Source organism: Physella acuta, unplaced genomic scaffold, assembly GCF_028476545.2.
Source record: "Physella acuta isolate Inbredline_101_S28 unplaced genomic scaffold, ASM2847654v3 ptg000658l, whole genome shotgun sequence".
NCBI classification, from domain to species: domain Eukaryota; kingdom Metazoa; phylum Mollusca; class Gastropoda; family Physidae; genus Physella; species Physella acuta.
In genome coordinates, this window is record NW_026732177.1 from 304052 (window position 1) to 321061 (window position 17010).

At 44.0% G+C, this 17010-nt stretch overlaps 2 protein-coding genes across 4 annotated transcripts in view; both read left to right on the forward strand.

Annotated features, from left to right (window-relative positions):
* The first annotated feature begins 169 nt into the window (after window positions 1-169).
* Window positions 170-8265, forward strand: LOC131948730 (uncharacterized). 3 transcript variants are annotated; one of them, XM_059310406.1, is made up of 4 exons: window positions 170-339; window positions 4666-4902; window positions 5359-5496; window positions 6450-8265. In XM_059310406.1, exons 2-4 carry the CDS (start codon window positions 4743-4745, stop codon window positions 7541-7543), a joined length of 1392 nt encoding a protein of 463 aa, XP_059166389.1. In that variant the 5' UTR covers window positions 170-339; window positions 4666-4742; the 3' UTR covers window positions 7544-8265. The 3 variants fall into 3 exon arrangements, with proteins under 3 accessions (XP_059166389.1, XP_059166388.1, XP_059166390.1); XM_059310405.1 differs by lacking the exon at window positions 170-339 and adding an exon at window positions 1338-1555; XM_059310407.1 differs by lacking the exons at window positions 170-339; window positions 5359-5496 and adding an exon at window positions 1342-1555.
* A 2161-nt stretch (window positions 8266-10426) lies between these two features.
* The window catches only part of LOC131948694 (uncharacterized), a 54690-nt gene continuing 48106 nt past the window's right edge, over window positions 10427-17010 (forward strand). Inside the window, exon 1 of the mRNA XM_059310358.1 lies at window positions 10427-11071. Within this exon, the coding sequence (XP_059166341.1) occupies window positions 10792-11071 (280 nt within the window). The 5' untranslated portion in view covers window positions 10427-10791. The remainder of the gene's footprint in view (window positions 11072-17010) is intronic.

A 17010-nucleotide genomic window follows, 5' to 3' on the forward strand; every position in this document is an offset into this window, starting at 1 on the left:
AACTGAGTGATGCGCTTAGTGAATGTGTCTGTGATCCCATATGCCGAGCCTGCCAGGTGTACACTTGCCTACAACTGACACCGTTCGGCTTGACCTCGCCAGTTTGTTGAAAATCTGGCCAGCTCAAGCTCTTGATTTATTGATTTAATCCCCACATTGACAGCCAGTGTTAAGATGCACCAACAGTAAAACACGACCACCTCGCCAGGCGTACAGGTATGACAGGTGAAAACAAGGTCAATATTGGCGTGGTTGTCGTCTGTTGGGCGAGGTAGTTGCCAGTTGGTCGTGGATTAAATAGATGGCCAGAAACAAGTAGAGAGCTCAGATCTACTTCATGTAAGTTACCCGAGAAGTAGACTTAAAAGGTGGTAGATGTGAATTTATTTTTTAATGATAATTGTATTGGACGTAGCCTATTATACTACCAACACTTAAAAATAATTAGACCTATAGACATGGCAGCTCTTAAAGGCAATCAATAAGTGTACTCTCCATAATTAAAAAGTTGTTTATGATTGACGACGCCTTATAGAAGGAGTGGGCCAACACGTACAGGCTGGTGCCAGATAAATAGGTGTTTGACTGTCAGTCTGGCATCGTCGGCTGTCATCAAGTGTAGACACCTGCACACCACGTGACACGGCAACAGCCAATCACGTCACACCCCACAACAAACGTAAAATTTGCAAACTTTGTCTTATCAAGTATTGGTAGACCGTCTCGTAAGACACTGTCTTGTGACCATGTCTTAAGACATTAGTTGTAGACCCTGTCTTAAGACAGTAGTTGTAGACCCTGTCTTAAGGCAGTAGTTGTAGACCCTGTCTTAAGGCAGTAGTTGTAGACCCTGTCTTAAGGCAGTAGTTGTAGACCCTGTCTTAAGACAGTAGTTGCAGACCCTGTCTTAAGGCAGTAGTTGTAGACCCTGTCTTAAGACAGTAGTTGCAGACCCTGTCTTAAGGCAGTAGTTGTAGACCCTGTCTTAAGACAGTAGTTGTAGACCCTGTCTTAAGACAGTAGTTGTAGACCCTGTCTTAAGGCAGTAGTTGTAGACCCTGTCTTAAGGCAGTAGTTGTAGACCCTGTCTTAAGACAATAAGTCTTATAGACCATGTCTTAAGACCAGCAGCTGTCTTAAGACCAGCATCTGTCTTAAGACAGTCGTTGCCGGAGAAATCTCTCAGAGAGCAGCGTTTAGTGTTTCAATAGTGTATTACTCTGTAATAATTCTCAATCGATTTTATCGATTAGCATGAACGATTGATTTCTTCACGGTGACTTTATTATCTAAACTCTAAAATTTCGCTTCATTTGAGTCTGTTCAGCAAAGCGTAGAGCCCCAAATTGTGGGGCATACCTTGCTCAGACCTCTATCCCGTGTCGCGAGGTTAGGGGCGGGGTCAGGCGCTACACAATCAAAGGGCCACCACTCGATCGATACGTTTGTAAGGGGAGGTAACTGGAGGGTGAACACGTTTAAGTTTGGTGCATTCTTGTGATTGTGTTGACATTTCGGGCTGGAAGATTTTGGTGCGTGGAGCTGCAGACTGTAGGTAAGGAAGGTAAATAGTGGGAGGTTCGATAGGTTTATAGGGTAGTAGGTAGGCTCGATAGGTTTATAGGGTAGTAGGTAGGTTCGATAAGTTTATAGGGTAGTATGGAGCTTTATAGGGTAGTAGGTAGCCACGATAGGTTTATATGGTAGTAGGTAGCCTCGATAGATTTACAGGGTAGTAGGTAGGTTCGATAGGTTTATAGGGTAGTAGGTAGGTTCGATAGGTTTATAGGGTAGTATGGAGCTTTATAGGGTAGTAGGTAGCCACGATAGGTTTATAGGGTAGTAGGTAGGCTCGATAGGTTTATAGGGTAGTAGGTAGGTTCGATAGGTTTATAGGGTAGTAGGTAGGTTCGATAGGTTTATTGGGTAGTAGGTAGGCTCGATAGGTTTATAGGGTAGTAGGTAGGTTCGATAGGTTTATAGGGTAGTAGGTAGGTTCGATAGGTTTATAGGGTAGTAGGTAGGCTCGATAGGTTTATTGGGTAGTAGGTAGGCTCGATAGGTTTATAGGGTAGTAGGTAGGTTCGATAGGTTTATAGGGTAGTAGGTAGGTTCGATAGGTTTATATGGTAGTAGGTAGGTACAGGGTGTGATGTGTTTATACAATACGCATTAAGGTGTAAGAGTTGTATAAATAATGCAGGGAGGTAAGTAGCTGGGGATTAAGTTTATAAATAAGTAGATACTGTCATCTGTGTACACAACTGTCATATGTGTACAATGTCATCTGTGTACACTACTGTCATATGTGTACACTAATATCATCTGTGTACACTAATGTCATCTGTGTACACTAATGTCATCTGTGTACACTAATGTCATCTGTGTACACTAATGTCATCTGTGTACACTAATGTTATTTGTGTACAATAATGCCATCTGTGTACACTACACTAATGTCATCTGTGTACACTAATGTCATCTGTGTACACTAATGTCATCTGTGTACACTAATGTCATCTGTGTACAGTAATGTTATCTGTGAACACCGGTTAAACCAGACAACACCAAGCTGTAGAACACGATAAGAGCCAATTTCGTCACGAACCAAACAGATCTGACAACCACACAGACGTCTTGTAGACAAGTGCCAGATTTGTATCTCATGTTCGTCATGTCAATCTACCCCACCCACACCTACACACATGACACACCACACAGACGTCTTGCAGACAAGTGTCAGATTTGAACCTCATGTTCGTCATGTCAATCTACCCCACCCACACCTACACACATGACACACCACACAGACGTCTTGCAGACAAGTGTCAGATTTGAACCTCATGTTCGTCATGTCAATCTACCCCACCCACACCTACACACATGACACACCACACAGACGTCTTGCAGACAAGTGTCAGATTTGAACCTCATGTTCGTCATGTCAATCTACCCCACCCACACCTACACACATGACACACCACACAGACGTCTTGTAGACAAGTGCCAGATTTGTATCTCATGCTCGTCATGTCAATCTACCCCACCCACACCTACACACATGACACACCACACAGGTAACGTACACACATGTACCCCACCCACACCTGCACACATGACACACCACACAGGTAACGTACCCACATCTACCCCACATCTACCCACACCTACACACACCACACCTCCCCACAGGTAAGGTTGTAAACTTCCTTCCATACAAACACGACCTTTACATTTTAGCGCTGCGTGCCTGGGTCAGGCCAGACATGACGTCATTGTCACGTGATAGCCTTCATGTGTCACTCAACGGGTCAACTGCCAATGTGTTGTCATGACATGAATGTGTAAGATCAAGCAGACATATGCTCATCACAAACTTTACAAACATGCCACATTATAAACATCTTACAACTATCACAAACATGCTACAACTGTCACATCAAAAACTTGCCACAACTGTCACATTACAAACATGCTGTCATTATCATATTACAAACACACTACAAATGTCACAAAAATGCTACAACTGTCACATTACAAACACGCTACAAATGTCACAAAAATGCTACAACTGTCGCATTACAAACATGCTACAACTGTCACATTACAAACATGCTGTCATTATCATATTACAAACACGCTACAAATGTCACAAAAATGCTACAACTGTCACATTACAAACACGCTACAAATGTCACAAAAATGCTACAACTGTCACATTACAAACATGCTACAACTGTCACAAACATGCTACAACTGCCACAAACATGCTACAATTGTCACAAACATGCTACAACTGCCACAAACATGCTACAACTCTCACAAACATGCTACAACTGCCACAAACATGCTACAACTGTCACATAACAAACATGCTGCAAATGTCACATTACAAACATGCTGTCATTATCATATTACAAACACGCTACAAATGTCACAAAAATGCTACAACTGTCACATTACAAACATGCTACAATTGTCACATTACATGCTACAACTGTCACATTACAAACATGCTACAACTGTCACAAACATGCTACAACTGTCACATTACAAACATGCTACAATTGTCACAAACATGCTACAACTGCCACAAACATGCTACAACTGTCACAAACATGCTACAACTGTCACAAACATGCTACAACTGTCACAAACATGCTACAATGGTCACAAACATGCTACGGTTGTCAAATTACAAACATGCTACAACTGTCACAAACATGCTACAATTGTCACAAACATGCTATAACTGTCACAAACATGCTACAACTGTCACATTACAAACATGCTACAACTGTCACAAACATGCTACGGTTGTCACATTACAAACATGCTACAACTGTCACATTACAAACATGCTACAACAGTTACAGTTACCAACGTTTCCATTTACATCGGTAGCTCATTCTTGGTCGCCCACTGATCTATAAATATCGACCTACAATAGCTAGATATGATCAGCATTGTTCACATTGGGGCGGGCAGTGCACGTACATACACACAGTATGCTACATACCACACACACACACACACACACACACACACACACACAGAGGACTTCACGTGCGGCTTCAATGGTCTTTTGGTTGACTTGGCTGGTAGAGTAGGTAAATAACACACACACACACACACACACATATATATATATATATACGTATATAGTTCCCAGCATGCTGGCGGTTGTGCGGTAATGCCCCGTTGTCCGGCATGAGATCTGACCACTGACTGACCAGTGAGACATGAACCCAGCCCGGGGGCCACCCTACGGCTTCCAGTATGACGACGAGCTCCGGGTGCGGCTGGAGAAGCTCTCTCGGACGTACGACCTGGCCACCATGAAGATCTTCATGGCCGTGGAGTCGATGGGCGACAACAACCTGTACAGCACGTACGCACCAGGTGAGTACCAGGTGGGGAGGGGGATGTTGGTACCAGGTATTTGAACCAAGTGGGCAGGTGGTTGGTACCAAGTAATGGGTATAAAACAGTCCTCAAATTGTTTTGGGAAATGTTTGTCATTCTTTAAATTCGTAGAGAATAATTATCAACCTTATGTCACAAGAATTGCATGCATGTGTATGTTTTTATGTGTGTTCTGTATTGTGTAAAATGTGTAATTTTAACACTGTGTCCGTACAACACTGTGTCCATAGTCCATATACACATGTGTCCATATAGCGATATTGTCCATAACGTGTCAGCCTCAATGTCTGCTAGCCTGCACGCTACCTGCACGCCTCCCAGCTATATTTAGCCCCCTGACCCGTCGCTAGCGCTCTATACCTGTAGTGTTGCTTCTCTCTGTCGGTGCTGGACGACCTGCTGACCCACCCACGGCCTCCCGCCTGCTGTCAGTCTGGCACCACGACCAGAAGTTGCACCGTCAGCTGGACCAGCTGGCCGGACCGTACGACGCCGACACCCTCAAGACGTACATGACCACCCTGGCTCTAGGCGAGGACAACGTTTACAGCATCTACGAGCCGGCACTGGGTGGGTAGCCGGCATTCTATAGCTTCCGCTTTTTTATAGCTGCATCCTGGGGTAGCCGGCATTTTCCGGCTAACGCTATTACCATGTATGTAGTTGTCTTTGCTTGCACGCATCGCTTAGATAGCTGACTAACAACGCCTAACGACTCCATGACACTCTTAGCATCCCCCCCCCCCCACACACACACCGTATTAAGTCCCTGTGTGACACCTTTAGGTCCCTCTGTTACAGCCTCACCCCCCCCCCCCTTACCTTAGGTCCCTGTGTGGTCGACTGTGTGAGCTCGCGACTAACTATGAGCGAGTGGGAACGGAATTTTGCCTCGAAGCTTCCATAGATTTTGTTTACTGCCAACAACATTTCTAGCATTTAAAAAACTTGATACATCCACTGTAACAAATAATCGTGTCAAGAAGTAACTACCACATTTGTAAACTATGGCTCTAACCAAGTAATGGGCTGATGTGTACTGACCACTGTCCAAAAATGGACGCGTGTCAAACACGCGGCGTGTGAGAGATTTGCTTGCATGCCCAGCTCGAGAGAAAACAAAGCACTGGCTTTGTTTTTCAAATATTTCTAGTTTGCTAAAGTTTGAACTCAAATCATCTGGATCACTACATCATGGCGGGAAAATGTATGTAACTAATCAACACTAACAATTTTTTAACATAATTTTTGTTACATGTTTTAACATCACAATACTCCCTTAGGCCTACTGTCCACTCACTTTAATACCATTATACTCCCTCCTTTACACACTCCTTATGTCGTAGCTTAACACTGCTGCTTACAAAATATTCTTTAAAATAAAATAATCATATTTACCTTATTTGTAGAGGGTTTTTGTGTTGTTGTATTGTCTCTTTTCTTTGAGCGAAATTTTTTTACGTAAGATTTTTTGTGTTTTATAAGATGTATGCGTTACTCCCCCCCCCCCCCCCCTTCCCCAGAACGCAAGGACTACTGGGAAAGTTTTCTACTGAGGCGGGAGGCGTGTCGAGTGGACGTGACCCGCTACGATAAAACCCGAGAGCAGTACCAGCACTTCCTGACGCAGGTGCCGAGGGAGGTCCAGGGCCAGCAGTTCTTCCACGCCATGATCTCCCTGCTCAGGTCTAAGGGCGCCGTGGACATGGCCAAACACCCCACTGACAGGCACCACGGCGACCTGGAGGCGACGTTTTGTGGACATCTGTGCAAGCTGTTTGACCAGAAGATTGAAGCTTGGTTTGACTCGTTTGAGGCCGTCAATGTCAGGCTGACCTCGCATGTCAAGGTCTCTAACCTGGTCCGCGTGCTCAACGGTCAGGTTGACCTCTTGTGCCGCAAGGATGGGGTGCTGTTTGCCGTTAATATCAAGGTCACGGGCATGCCCACGCCCCGCCCCATGGACGTGAACGAGCTGTGTCTGGTCAAGGCCATGGTCATACAGAACGGCCTGGCTGACCCCGACGCCATGGGCTGCTGCCTCCTCGTCTGCCACCTGGCAGAAGACCGTCCGGTTCTCCGGCTCTGGGAGTACCGGCCGACCCGCGCCATGGACACGGCCATCAAGGAAGCAGACGTGGACCACATGATCGAGGCCGGCAAACAGTCTCAGATGCACGAACTCTGGTCGGAGAACGTCTGCCCGCCTGGGATCGCTAGTCTGACGGCCCGGCTCCCAGCGTACAACGGCGCGGCCATCCCCAGGAACATGGTGGCCAAAAGCTCACACCCACAGCAGGTTGTTGGCAACCTGAACAACCAGGGCCACCCGACCAACCCGGGCCCAGCCTACAACCAGGGCCACCCCACCAACCAGGGCCCAGCCTACAACCCGGGCCAAAACAACAACCCGGGCCAAAACAACAACCCGGGCCAAAACAACAACCCGGGCCACCCCACCAACCCGGGCCAACCCTACAACCAGGGCCACCCCACCAACCCGGGCCAACCCTACAACCAGGGCCACCCCTACAACCAGGGCCACCCCAACAACCCGGGCCAACCCAACCAGCAAGGGACCAGTAGAAAGACACCATCACTAGTCGAGTCCATGTGACGAAAGGCACACGATATTTGTTGACAACACGAGGCACAAGACAGTTGTTGACATCACAAGGATCAAGACAGTTGTTGACAGCACAAGGCACAAGACAGTTGTTGACAACACGAGACACAAGACAGTTGTTGACAACACAAGGCTCCATGCATGCCGTATTCTCCCCTAGGCTGATCACATCAGCTCTTAGACGGGCTGTGGCCGCCATGAAATGATTTCTATCGCCTTATTATTTTTTTTCTTTCATGCTATTCAACTCATTTCACTTTTATTGCGACAGTGGACAAGACGCTTTACTGACCTTGACCTACCATGACCTATCATGACCTACCATGACCTACCATGACCTACTATGACCTACTATGACCTACCATGACCTACCATGACCAACCATGACCTACCATGACCTACCATGACCTACCATGACCTACCTTGACCTACCTTGACATACCATGACCTACCTTGACCTACCTTGACCTACCATGACCTACCATAATCTGTCGGTCTGTATGGAATGAGGGGACCAAACCTGTAGCACAACCAATTACAATATTCGACTCTCATTGTTAAAATATGAAAATATATATTATGTTATATGCTGTATGTATGTATGTGAAAAGAACAATGTTACATCTTTTTAATCTTGACCATAATTCTATATCTGGGACAGTTCAATACTCACTGTATTTATATTATGTAGCTTTCAAGTAATAAATTCTTTTATGTACCATTGTCTCATTGATTACTTCCTCTGTAATGCGATGTTAGTGGTGAGACGTTAGTGGTGAGATTCTAGTGGTGAGATACTAGTGGTGAGATACTAGTGGTGAGATACTAGTGGTGAGATACTAGTGGTGAGATACTAGTGGTGAGATGTTAGCGGAGAAGTTAGTGGTGAGATACTAGTGGTGAGATACTAGTAGAGAGATACAAGTGGTGAGATACTAGTGGTGAGATACTAGTGGTGAGATACTAGTGGTGAGATACTATTAGAGAGATACTAGTGGTGAGATACTAGTGGTGAGATACTAGTGGTGAGATACTAGTGGTGAGATACTAGTGGTGAGATACTAGTAGAGAGATACTAGTGGTGAGATACTAGTGGTGAGATACTAGTGGTGAGATACTAGTGGTGAGATACTAGTGGTAAGACGTTATTGGTAAGATACTACTGGTGAGATACTAGTGGTGAGACGTTAGTGGAGAGATGATAAATGCACAGTGATGAAGTGGAGAGATATCATGAGATGACAGTAGTGGGAGGTCAGTACTGAAATAACAATAACAAAAAGTCAGTTTTGCACGTCTAGATCTGAAGTTTAAAAAAAAAGTACTTTTTTGCTGTACTGTTAGATGAATTATCCTCCCTGTTCTACTTAAAGAACATTTCCCAAAAACCGCAACTCTCATATTAAAATGTCTACATTAAAATGCCGGCAAAGGGAAGTAACTATTACTATGACTAAATGTTGATAAGAATTTCCTGAGTTATCGTTTAATTTAACCAGCAATAGCAATATTAACAGAAAGTGATATTTCAACGCCAAGGGTAGACAAAGGAGTGATATTACAACGCCAAGGGTAGACAAAGGCGTTGAAATATCACTTTCTGTTAATATTGCTATTTCAGTTACAACGCCTGCTTCCACCCCCCTACACGTTTAATTTAACCAGAGACATAAATAAGCTACTGTAGTATTGCAGCTAATTTTTGCTGTTTCGTAGAATTCATTTCACAAACACTATTGTATCCGATTTTTTATAATTTAATCCAATAAAGCCATTAGACAACACTTCTAGCAAAATTCAAGATAAACTCTTTATCCCGGCTTGTATTTATTTACAGAAACATGAAACAAAAATATAAAATGTATTTTTTTCTGAGAAAATTATAAGTTAAATGCGACGATAACAGTATGCACTAAAAGATAGAACTTTGAAAGCAAGCACTAAAAATAGATCTTTGAAAGCATGCACTTAATTTAAAGATAGAATTCGATGTTTTCGGGATAAGCGATGTATAATATTTTCGAGACTATTCTCATTAGAATTTAGACCGCTGTCGACTGCCCCCCCCTCCCCCATATCAGAGGCGTAGCGATGGGTAGCGGGGGGGACGACATATGTCCGCGGGCGCCGACCTTAGAGGGCGCCAAAATGGGTTGGAAAAACAAATTGAAAGTTTGAGGGGGGGTGCAAATCGAAAGTTTGAGGGGAGGGGGTGCAAATCGAAAGTTTGTCCCCGGGAAGGGTCGCTACGCCTCTGCCCCATATACCGTGAAACGTTGTCTGCCCGACGGGCTATTCCCTCGCCTCTTCACACACCACACATGTATACATTCTCCCCCCCCCCCCTTTCACCCCTCACCTGTAGTTGACAGTTTCAGCTCTCCAGCCCCCACCCCCGTCCCTTAAGATTTCAGATTCAGGACTTTTGTTTTAAAAAGCTGCCTGCCAAAACTTGTGTCACTGAAGTTATTTTTAATCCAGACAGCGCTGGGCAGGTGATTAAATGCAAATTTTGAACGTTTCAACAAGCGTATGTTTGTATCCCTATTGTAGGGTGACAATGGAACACGCTGTACAACAAAACAAAAACATTCTTTTAAAAAGGTGACTAGTTCCGACATAATCTAGGTCTAAACTCGGCGAAACCAGCGCTCCAGTGTGTGTGTTGTGTGTGTGTGTGTGTGTGCGTATGCTGTGTGGATGTGTTTGTTTAGCGTGTCTTGAGCTCAGGCTCTATTGAAGTTTAAATTTGAATCTTACACTCAATGGCCGACCTAAATCACTAGAGGTGTCAAACTTTATCGATCGCCTCGCCTGTCTTGCTTCTGATTGGTCAGATCCTGCACGCAGGTACGCCTAGTGGGACTGCTTCAAATTGTTGACTCGGTCGGTCTGTGTGGGAAAAGTTGTGAACTTTCAAAAGTTTGGAAATTACTTTTGGATTCATTGAAATTTATTTGCCTATTTCTGGAGTATGATAGGGAGTTGTTAACGTGCTGGATTAGCAGACGACACACATTTTGTGGAGCGTTGGTGACAGTTTGCGAGGGGTGAAAGGGGGCCAATCAATGGAGCGGCTTACCTTTTCGTGACAGTGAGACGGGAGTAGTGGGCCCTTGTTGTTCACAGGCGACCAGACGTGTGTAGCGATCCACCGTGAAAGTTGTGTGTTGTCTCTTCCCTGACCGGGAAAGTTGTGTGCTCGTGTGGTGTTCCAAGGATGTAAGCAGAACCCAGCTATGCCACTAGCAGACAGGACCATCAGACCGGTCTGGCTGGGACGGAGACCACTATCTGAGGAGGAAAAAACCGAAGACCTGGTCCAAACTGCCGTGTCACAGAATGCCGTGTTGGGAGCGCTTGTCCAGTTGGCCAGTCTGGTCAGACATGCCGACGATATTTTCTGTGATCTGGCAGAGGAATGCCAGAAAGTGTTCGATAAGACGGAATCGATTACTGGCAAACTTGTGAACGTAGAGGGAATAATTAAACAGCTCGATTCTACCGAGGTCAAAATACGTAAGTCTCTCCTACTAAATCTACTAGTCTCGCTTATCCTAGATCTATATATTTTTTATCTACACGTTCTTCCGATTCCAATGTAAATAAATATCACGTGACTTACCCAGATACCACAATGTTTGACAAGAGTCGCATTACTGTCATGTTACCGTCATGTTACTGTCACAACTACTTTATTATTTAAAGACAATTTCTCGTGAGTGTGGGTGTGGTGTGTGCATGTACTCCAATCAACCTAGGTTTCAATATTGGAAGACTTACTAGATCTACTACTAGTACTAGCCCTGCAGGGTAAGATTGCCCCCCCCCCCCCCCCCCCGATTGTGTCGAGGAAATTCAGTTTTCTCTAGTGTACCTACATTCTATAGGCCGTGATTATCTCTATACCAGCTGGGCTTTCGCTGTGAATTATTGTAGAAAAGATTGTAAGCAGGATATAATGAAAATTTGAAATGAACAAAAAACGTACTTTAAGCTGAACCAGGAAGTAAATAAAACTAGGGATGTTGTCTACAGCGATGTGTTGACTGGGAATAGCCATATTAGAGCTATTCACAGTCGTGACTGTTTCAATACTTCAGGTATTGACAACCTCATGTATTGACAACCTCAGGTATTGACAACCTCAGGTAGCGAGAACCACCTGTCCAGTGATGGACACTAGCAGCGTGACGAATTAATCCACCATCGACACCAGTGATATAACGTACACGGTGTAGGGGGGGGGGGGCGCTACTAGTAATGTCGACACCTACTGGCACGACATTTAAATTGCCTGGGAAAACCAAAGCTGGTTTACTGAACACGGTCGGGAGAACTTTTCCTGGGGAGGAGGGGGGAGGGCTTGATAATCTTATGTAAGGTATCAACCCCTTGTCATAAACACTCAGGAGAACTTATCCTTGGGGTGGGGAGGGGAGGGATATTAGCCAAGAGCATACAGCACCTCGGCGTGTGTGTTTGTCGGGTAGGGGATATATTTGTGGGGTGGTGGAGGGTGCAATAGTTGGCTTTGTTTGTATGTGTTTGGTGCAATAGTTGGCTTTGTTTGTATGTGTTTGGTGCAATAGTTGGCTTTGTTTGTATGTGTTTAGTGGTATAATGGTTTTGTTTGTATGTGAATATGTTAGGTGTTGCACCATAGTCATCGACCATTTGTCAACGCGCACCTGTACCAGACGTGTAACTTGACCAGACGTGTAACTTGACCAGACTTGACCAGACGCGTAACTTGACCAGATGTGTAACTTGACCAGACGTGTAACTTGACCAGACTTGACCAGACGTGTAACTTGACCAGACTTGACCAGACGTGTAACTTGACCAGACTTGACCAGACGTGTAACTTGACCAGACGTGTAACTTGACCAGACATGTAACTTGACCAGACGTGTAACCTGACCAGACGTGTAACTTGACCAGACATGTAACTTGACCAGACGTGTAACTTGACCAGACATGTAACTTGACCAGACGTGTAACTTGACCAGACGTGTAACTTGACCAGACGTGTAACTTGACCAGACATGTAACTTGACCAGACGTGTAACTTGACCAGACGTGTAACTTGACCAGACGTGTAACTTGACCAGACGTGTAACTTGACCAGACTTGACCAGACGTGTAACTTGACCAGACGTGTAACTTGACCAGACGTGTAACTTGACCAGACTTGACCAGACGTGTAACTTGACCAGACATGTAACTTGACCAGACGTGTAACTTGACCAGACATGTAACTTGACCAGACTTGACCAGACGTGTAACTTGACCAGACGTGTAACTTGACCAGACGTGTAACTTGACCAGACTTGACCAGACGTGTAACTTGACCAGACTTGACCAGACGTGTAACTTGACCAGACGTGTAACTTGACCAGACGTGTAACTTGACCAGACGTGTAACTTGACCAGACTTGACCAGACGTGTAACTTGACCAGACTTGACCAGACGTGTAACTTGACCAGACGTGTAACTTGACCAGACGTGTAACTTGACCAGACGTGTAACTTGACCAGACGTGTAACTTGACCAGACTTGACCAGACGCGTAACTTGACCAGATGTGTAACTTGACCAGACGTGTAACTTGACCAGACGTGTAACTTGACCAGACGTGTAACTTGACCAGACTTGACCAGACGTGTAACTTGACCAGACTTGACCAGACGTGTAACTTGACCAGACGTGTAACTTGACCAGACGTGTAACTTGACCAGACGTGTAACTTGACCAGACTTGACCAGACGCGTAACTTGACCAGACGTGTAACTTGACCAGACGTGTAACTTGACCAGACTTGACCAGACGTGTAACTTGACCAGACTTGACCAGACGTGTAACTTGACCAGACGTGTAACTTGACCAGACGTGTAACTTGACCAGACGTGTAACTTGACCAGACTTGACCAGACGTGTAACTTGACCAGACTTGACCAGACGTGTAACTTGACCAGACGTGTAACTTGACCAGACGTGTAACTTGACCAGACGTGTAACTTGACCAGACGTGTAACTTGACCAGACTTGACCAGACGCGTAACTTGACCAGATGTGTAACTTGACCAGACGTGTAACTTGACCAGACTTGACCAGACGTGTAACTTGACCAGACTTGACCAGACGTGTAACTTGACCAGACGTGTAACTTGACCAGACTTGACCAGACGTGTAACTTGACCAGACTTGACCAGACGTGTAACTTGACCAGACTTGACCAGACGTGTAACTTGACCAGACTTGACCAGACGTGTAACTTGACCAGACGTGTAACTTGACCAGACGTGTAACTTGACCAGACTTGACCAGACGTGTAACTTGACCAGACGTGTAACTTGACCAGACGTGTAACTTGACCAGACTTGACCAGACGTGTAACTTGACCAGACTTGACCAGACGTGTAACTTGACCAGACTTGACCAGACGTGTAACTTGACCAGACGTGTAACTTGACCAGACTTGACCAGACGTGTAACTTGACCAGACGTGTAACTTGACCAGACGTGTAACTTGACCAGACTTGACCAGACGTGTAACTTGACCAGACTTGACCAGACGTGTAACTTGACCAGACTTGTAACTTGACCAGACGTGTAACTTGACCAGACGTGTAACTTGACCAGACGTGTAACTTGACCAGACTTGACCAGACGTGTAACTTGACCAGACTTGACCAGACGTGTAACTTGACCAGACGTGTAACTTGACCAGACGTGTAACTTGACCAGACGTGTAACTTGACCAGACGTGTAACTTGACCAGACGTGTAACTTGACCAGACTTGACCAGACGTGTAACTTGACCAGACGTGTAACTTGACCAGACTTGACCAGACGTGTAACTTGACCAGACTTGACCAGACGTGTAACTTGACCAGACTTGACCAGACGTGTAACTTGACCAGACGTGTAACTTGACCAGACGTGTAACTTGACCAGACGTGTAACTTGACCAGACTTGACCAGACGTGTAACTTGACCAGACTTGACCAGACGTGTAACTTGACCAGACGTGTAACTTGACCAGACTTGACCAGACGTGTAACTTGACCAGACTTGACCAGACGTGTAACTTGACCAGACGTGTAACTTGACCAGACTTGACCAGACGTGTAACTTGACCAGACTTGACCAGACGTGTAACTTGACCAGACGTGTAACCTGACCAGACCTGTAACTTGACCAGACTTGACCAGACGTGTAACTTGACGTGTATTTGACCCTGGCTAACTGTGTTTATGTTCATATACAAGATTTTTTTTCGTTCACTAAGGCGACCTCTAGAAATGCATATGTAACCTTTGCCATGTGTCTATACTAGACGTAAATACTTATTATCAATGTGATTATAACGGGCTCATAATCATTAACACTGTGATTATAACTATATTTTAGGGATGTAATTATACAGGTAACTAGCCGCCCCGGCCAGGCTCTGCACTGGCCGAAATGAAAAACCTATCTGTAAACGACCGTGACTAGTGTGTTTATCAAGCAGTATATACCCGGCATTGCCCGGGTTTAGGAAATATATTACTTCTCCAATTAATTGTCTATATGCAAATATGGGCTTTTGAAAAAATGACACAAAATTCTTAACTTAACCTTAAGCAAAACCAACCAAAATCAAAAACACAAACGCAAAAGTAACGGAAACATTAAAGCAAACACATACGCAAACACAAACATTGAATTTTATCAAACCATGCTAATTAGATAATTGGTTTTTTTTCAAAAATCAAAACAAACTTTTAAAGTAATTTTTTTCTACTTGATTTTTACACAAAGTATAGAGAAAGTATTGTAATCCTGCACAAAAAAATCGAGATTTTTGCAAATCTCACACCGACCTGGGTAAAACATAGTTTGGCAATATTGTCCATATGTCTGTGTGCGTCTGTGTGTCTGTGAACACGATAACGAGTACCGTTACAGCTAGGTTGATGAAATTTCATATACAAGTATTATATCCAATGTTTAGATTTGTATAAACTTTTCTGCGATTTCCGATAACCGGAAGTGGAACTTTTTCTACCTTCAATTTTTCAAATGCCTATTACTTGAGTACTATTTCAGATAGATAAATGAAATTTTACATGTAAGTAAAATAACTAATTATCTGCCATCTTTCAGATTTTGAATAATTTCCGTTGACCGGAAGTACAATTTTACACTATTTCCGATTTATTAAAAAAACGCATGTGAATTTATAAAGTACTAATAATATTCCGCACTATTATACACATTTTGTTTGGCTTTCACTTGGTGGCAATTCTTTTTTCTACGAGATTTTATTCTATTTTAAAAAGTTTTAGTAATTAAAAATAGATTTAAAATATTGTCCATATCCCGTAGTGTTATATAAGAATATTCGAGAAAGTTTAAAGGAGATCACTCCCGGTTTATTTTCTTGTAAGTTATCTATCAAGTGAAGTAGTTTCTACAACGGTACGTAATTTGTATACTTTTTTCAATGGCATGTAATTATAACAATCACATGTAATCAACCTTGGAGAGTTTTCTCACCTAAACACTTATTAAATATAATTTCTTCTCCAGTTTCTTGACGACAAATTCCGCGCGGTGTAATGTAGATCTAGGGCTGCTAATGTAGTTGTTGTTTAGTGGTGTAATGTTATCTAGGCCTACTGATGTAGTTGTTGTTTAGTGGTGTAATGTTATCTAGGCCTACTGATGTACTTTCTGTTCAGTGGTGTAATGTAGGCCTACTAAATTACTTGTTTAGTGGTGTAATGTCATCTATCTAGGCCTACTGATGTACTTTCTGTTCAGTGGTGTAATGTAGGCCTACTAAATTACTTGTTTAGTGGTGTAATGTCATCTATCTAGGCCTACTGATGTACTTTCTGTTCAGTGGTGTAATGTAGGCCTACTAAATTACTTGTTTAGTGGTGTAATGTCGGTTCACTGATGTACTTGTTGGGAAACTCAAGACGGCAGAACATGGTCCTACTTGTATGTATGTATCGTACGTCTGCTGTGTTTCATACGTCTGGTATGTCTGTGTCTAGTGGTGGACTCGAGTTGCCCCTAATACAAGGGCCGGTATTAATGAGTCACTTCACTCGGCAGTTATCTTTCCTTGTTGGTACCTTAAGTCGGGTCACCATTTGAGTCATGTCACCTTTTGAGTCAGGTCACCTTTTGTTGAGTCCGATCACCCTTTGAGTCAGGTTACCTTTTGAGTCAGGTCACCATTTGAGTCGGGTCACCATTTGAGTCACCTTTTGAGTCAGATCACCCTTTGTGTCAGATCACCCTTTGAGTCCGGTCACCCTTTGAGTCAGGTCACCCTTTGATTCACGTCACACATTGTTCAATCCTCTGCCTAACTGTTGAGTGGTTGTAAATATTTATCGCATTACTCGTCATTCGATTATTTCTACAGCAAGCTCTGTCTTCTGCCTAGACTTAAC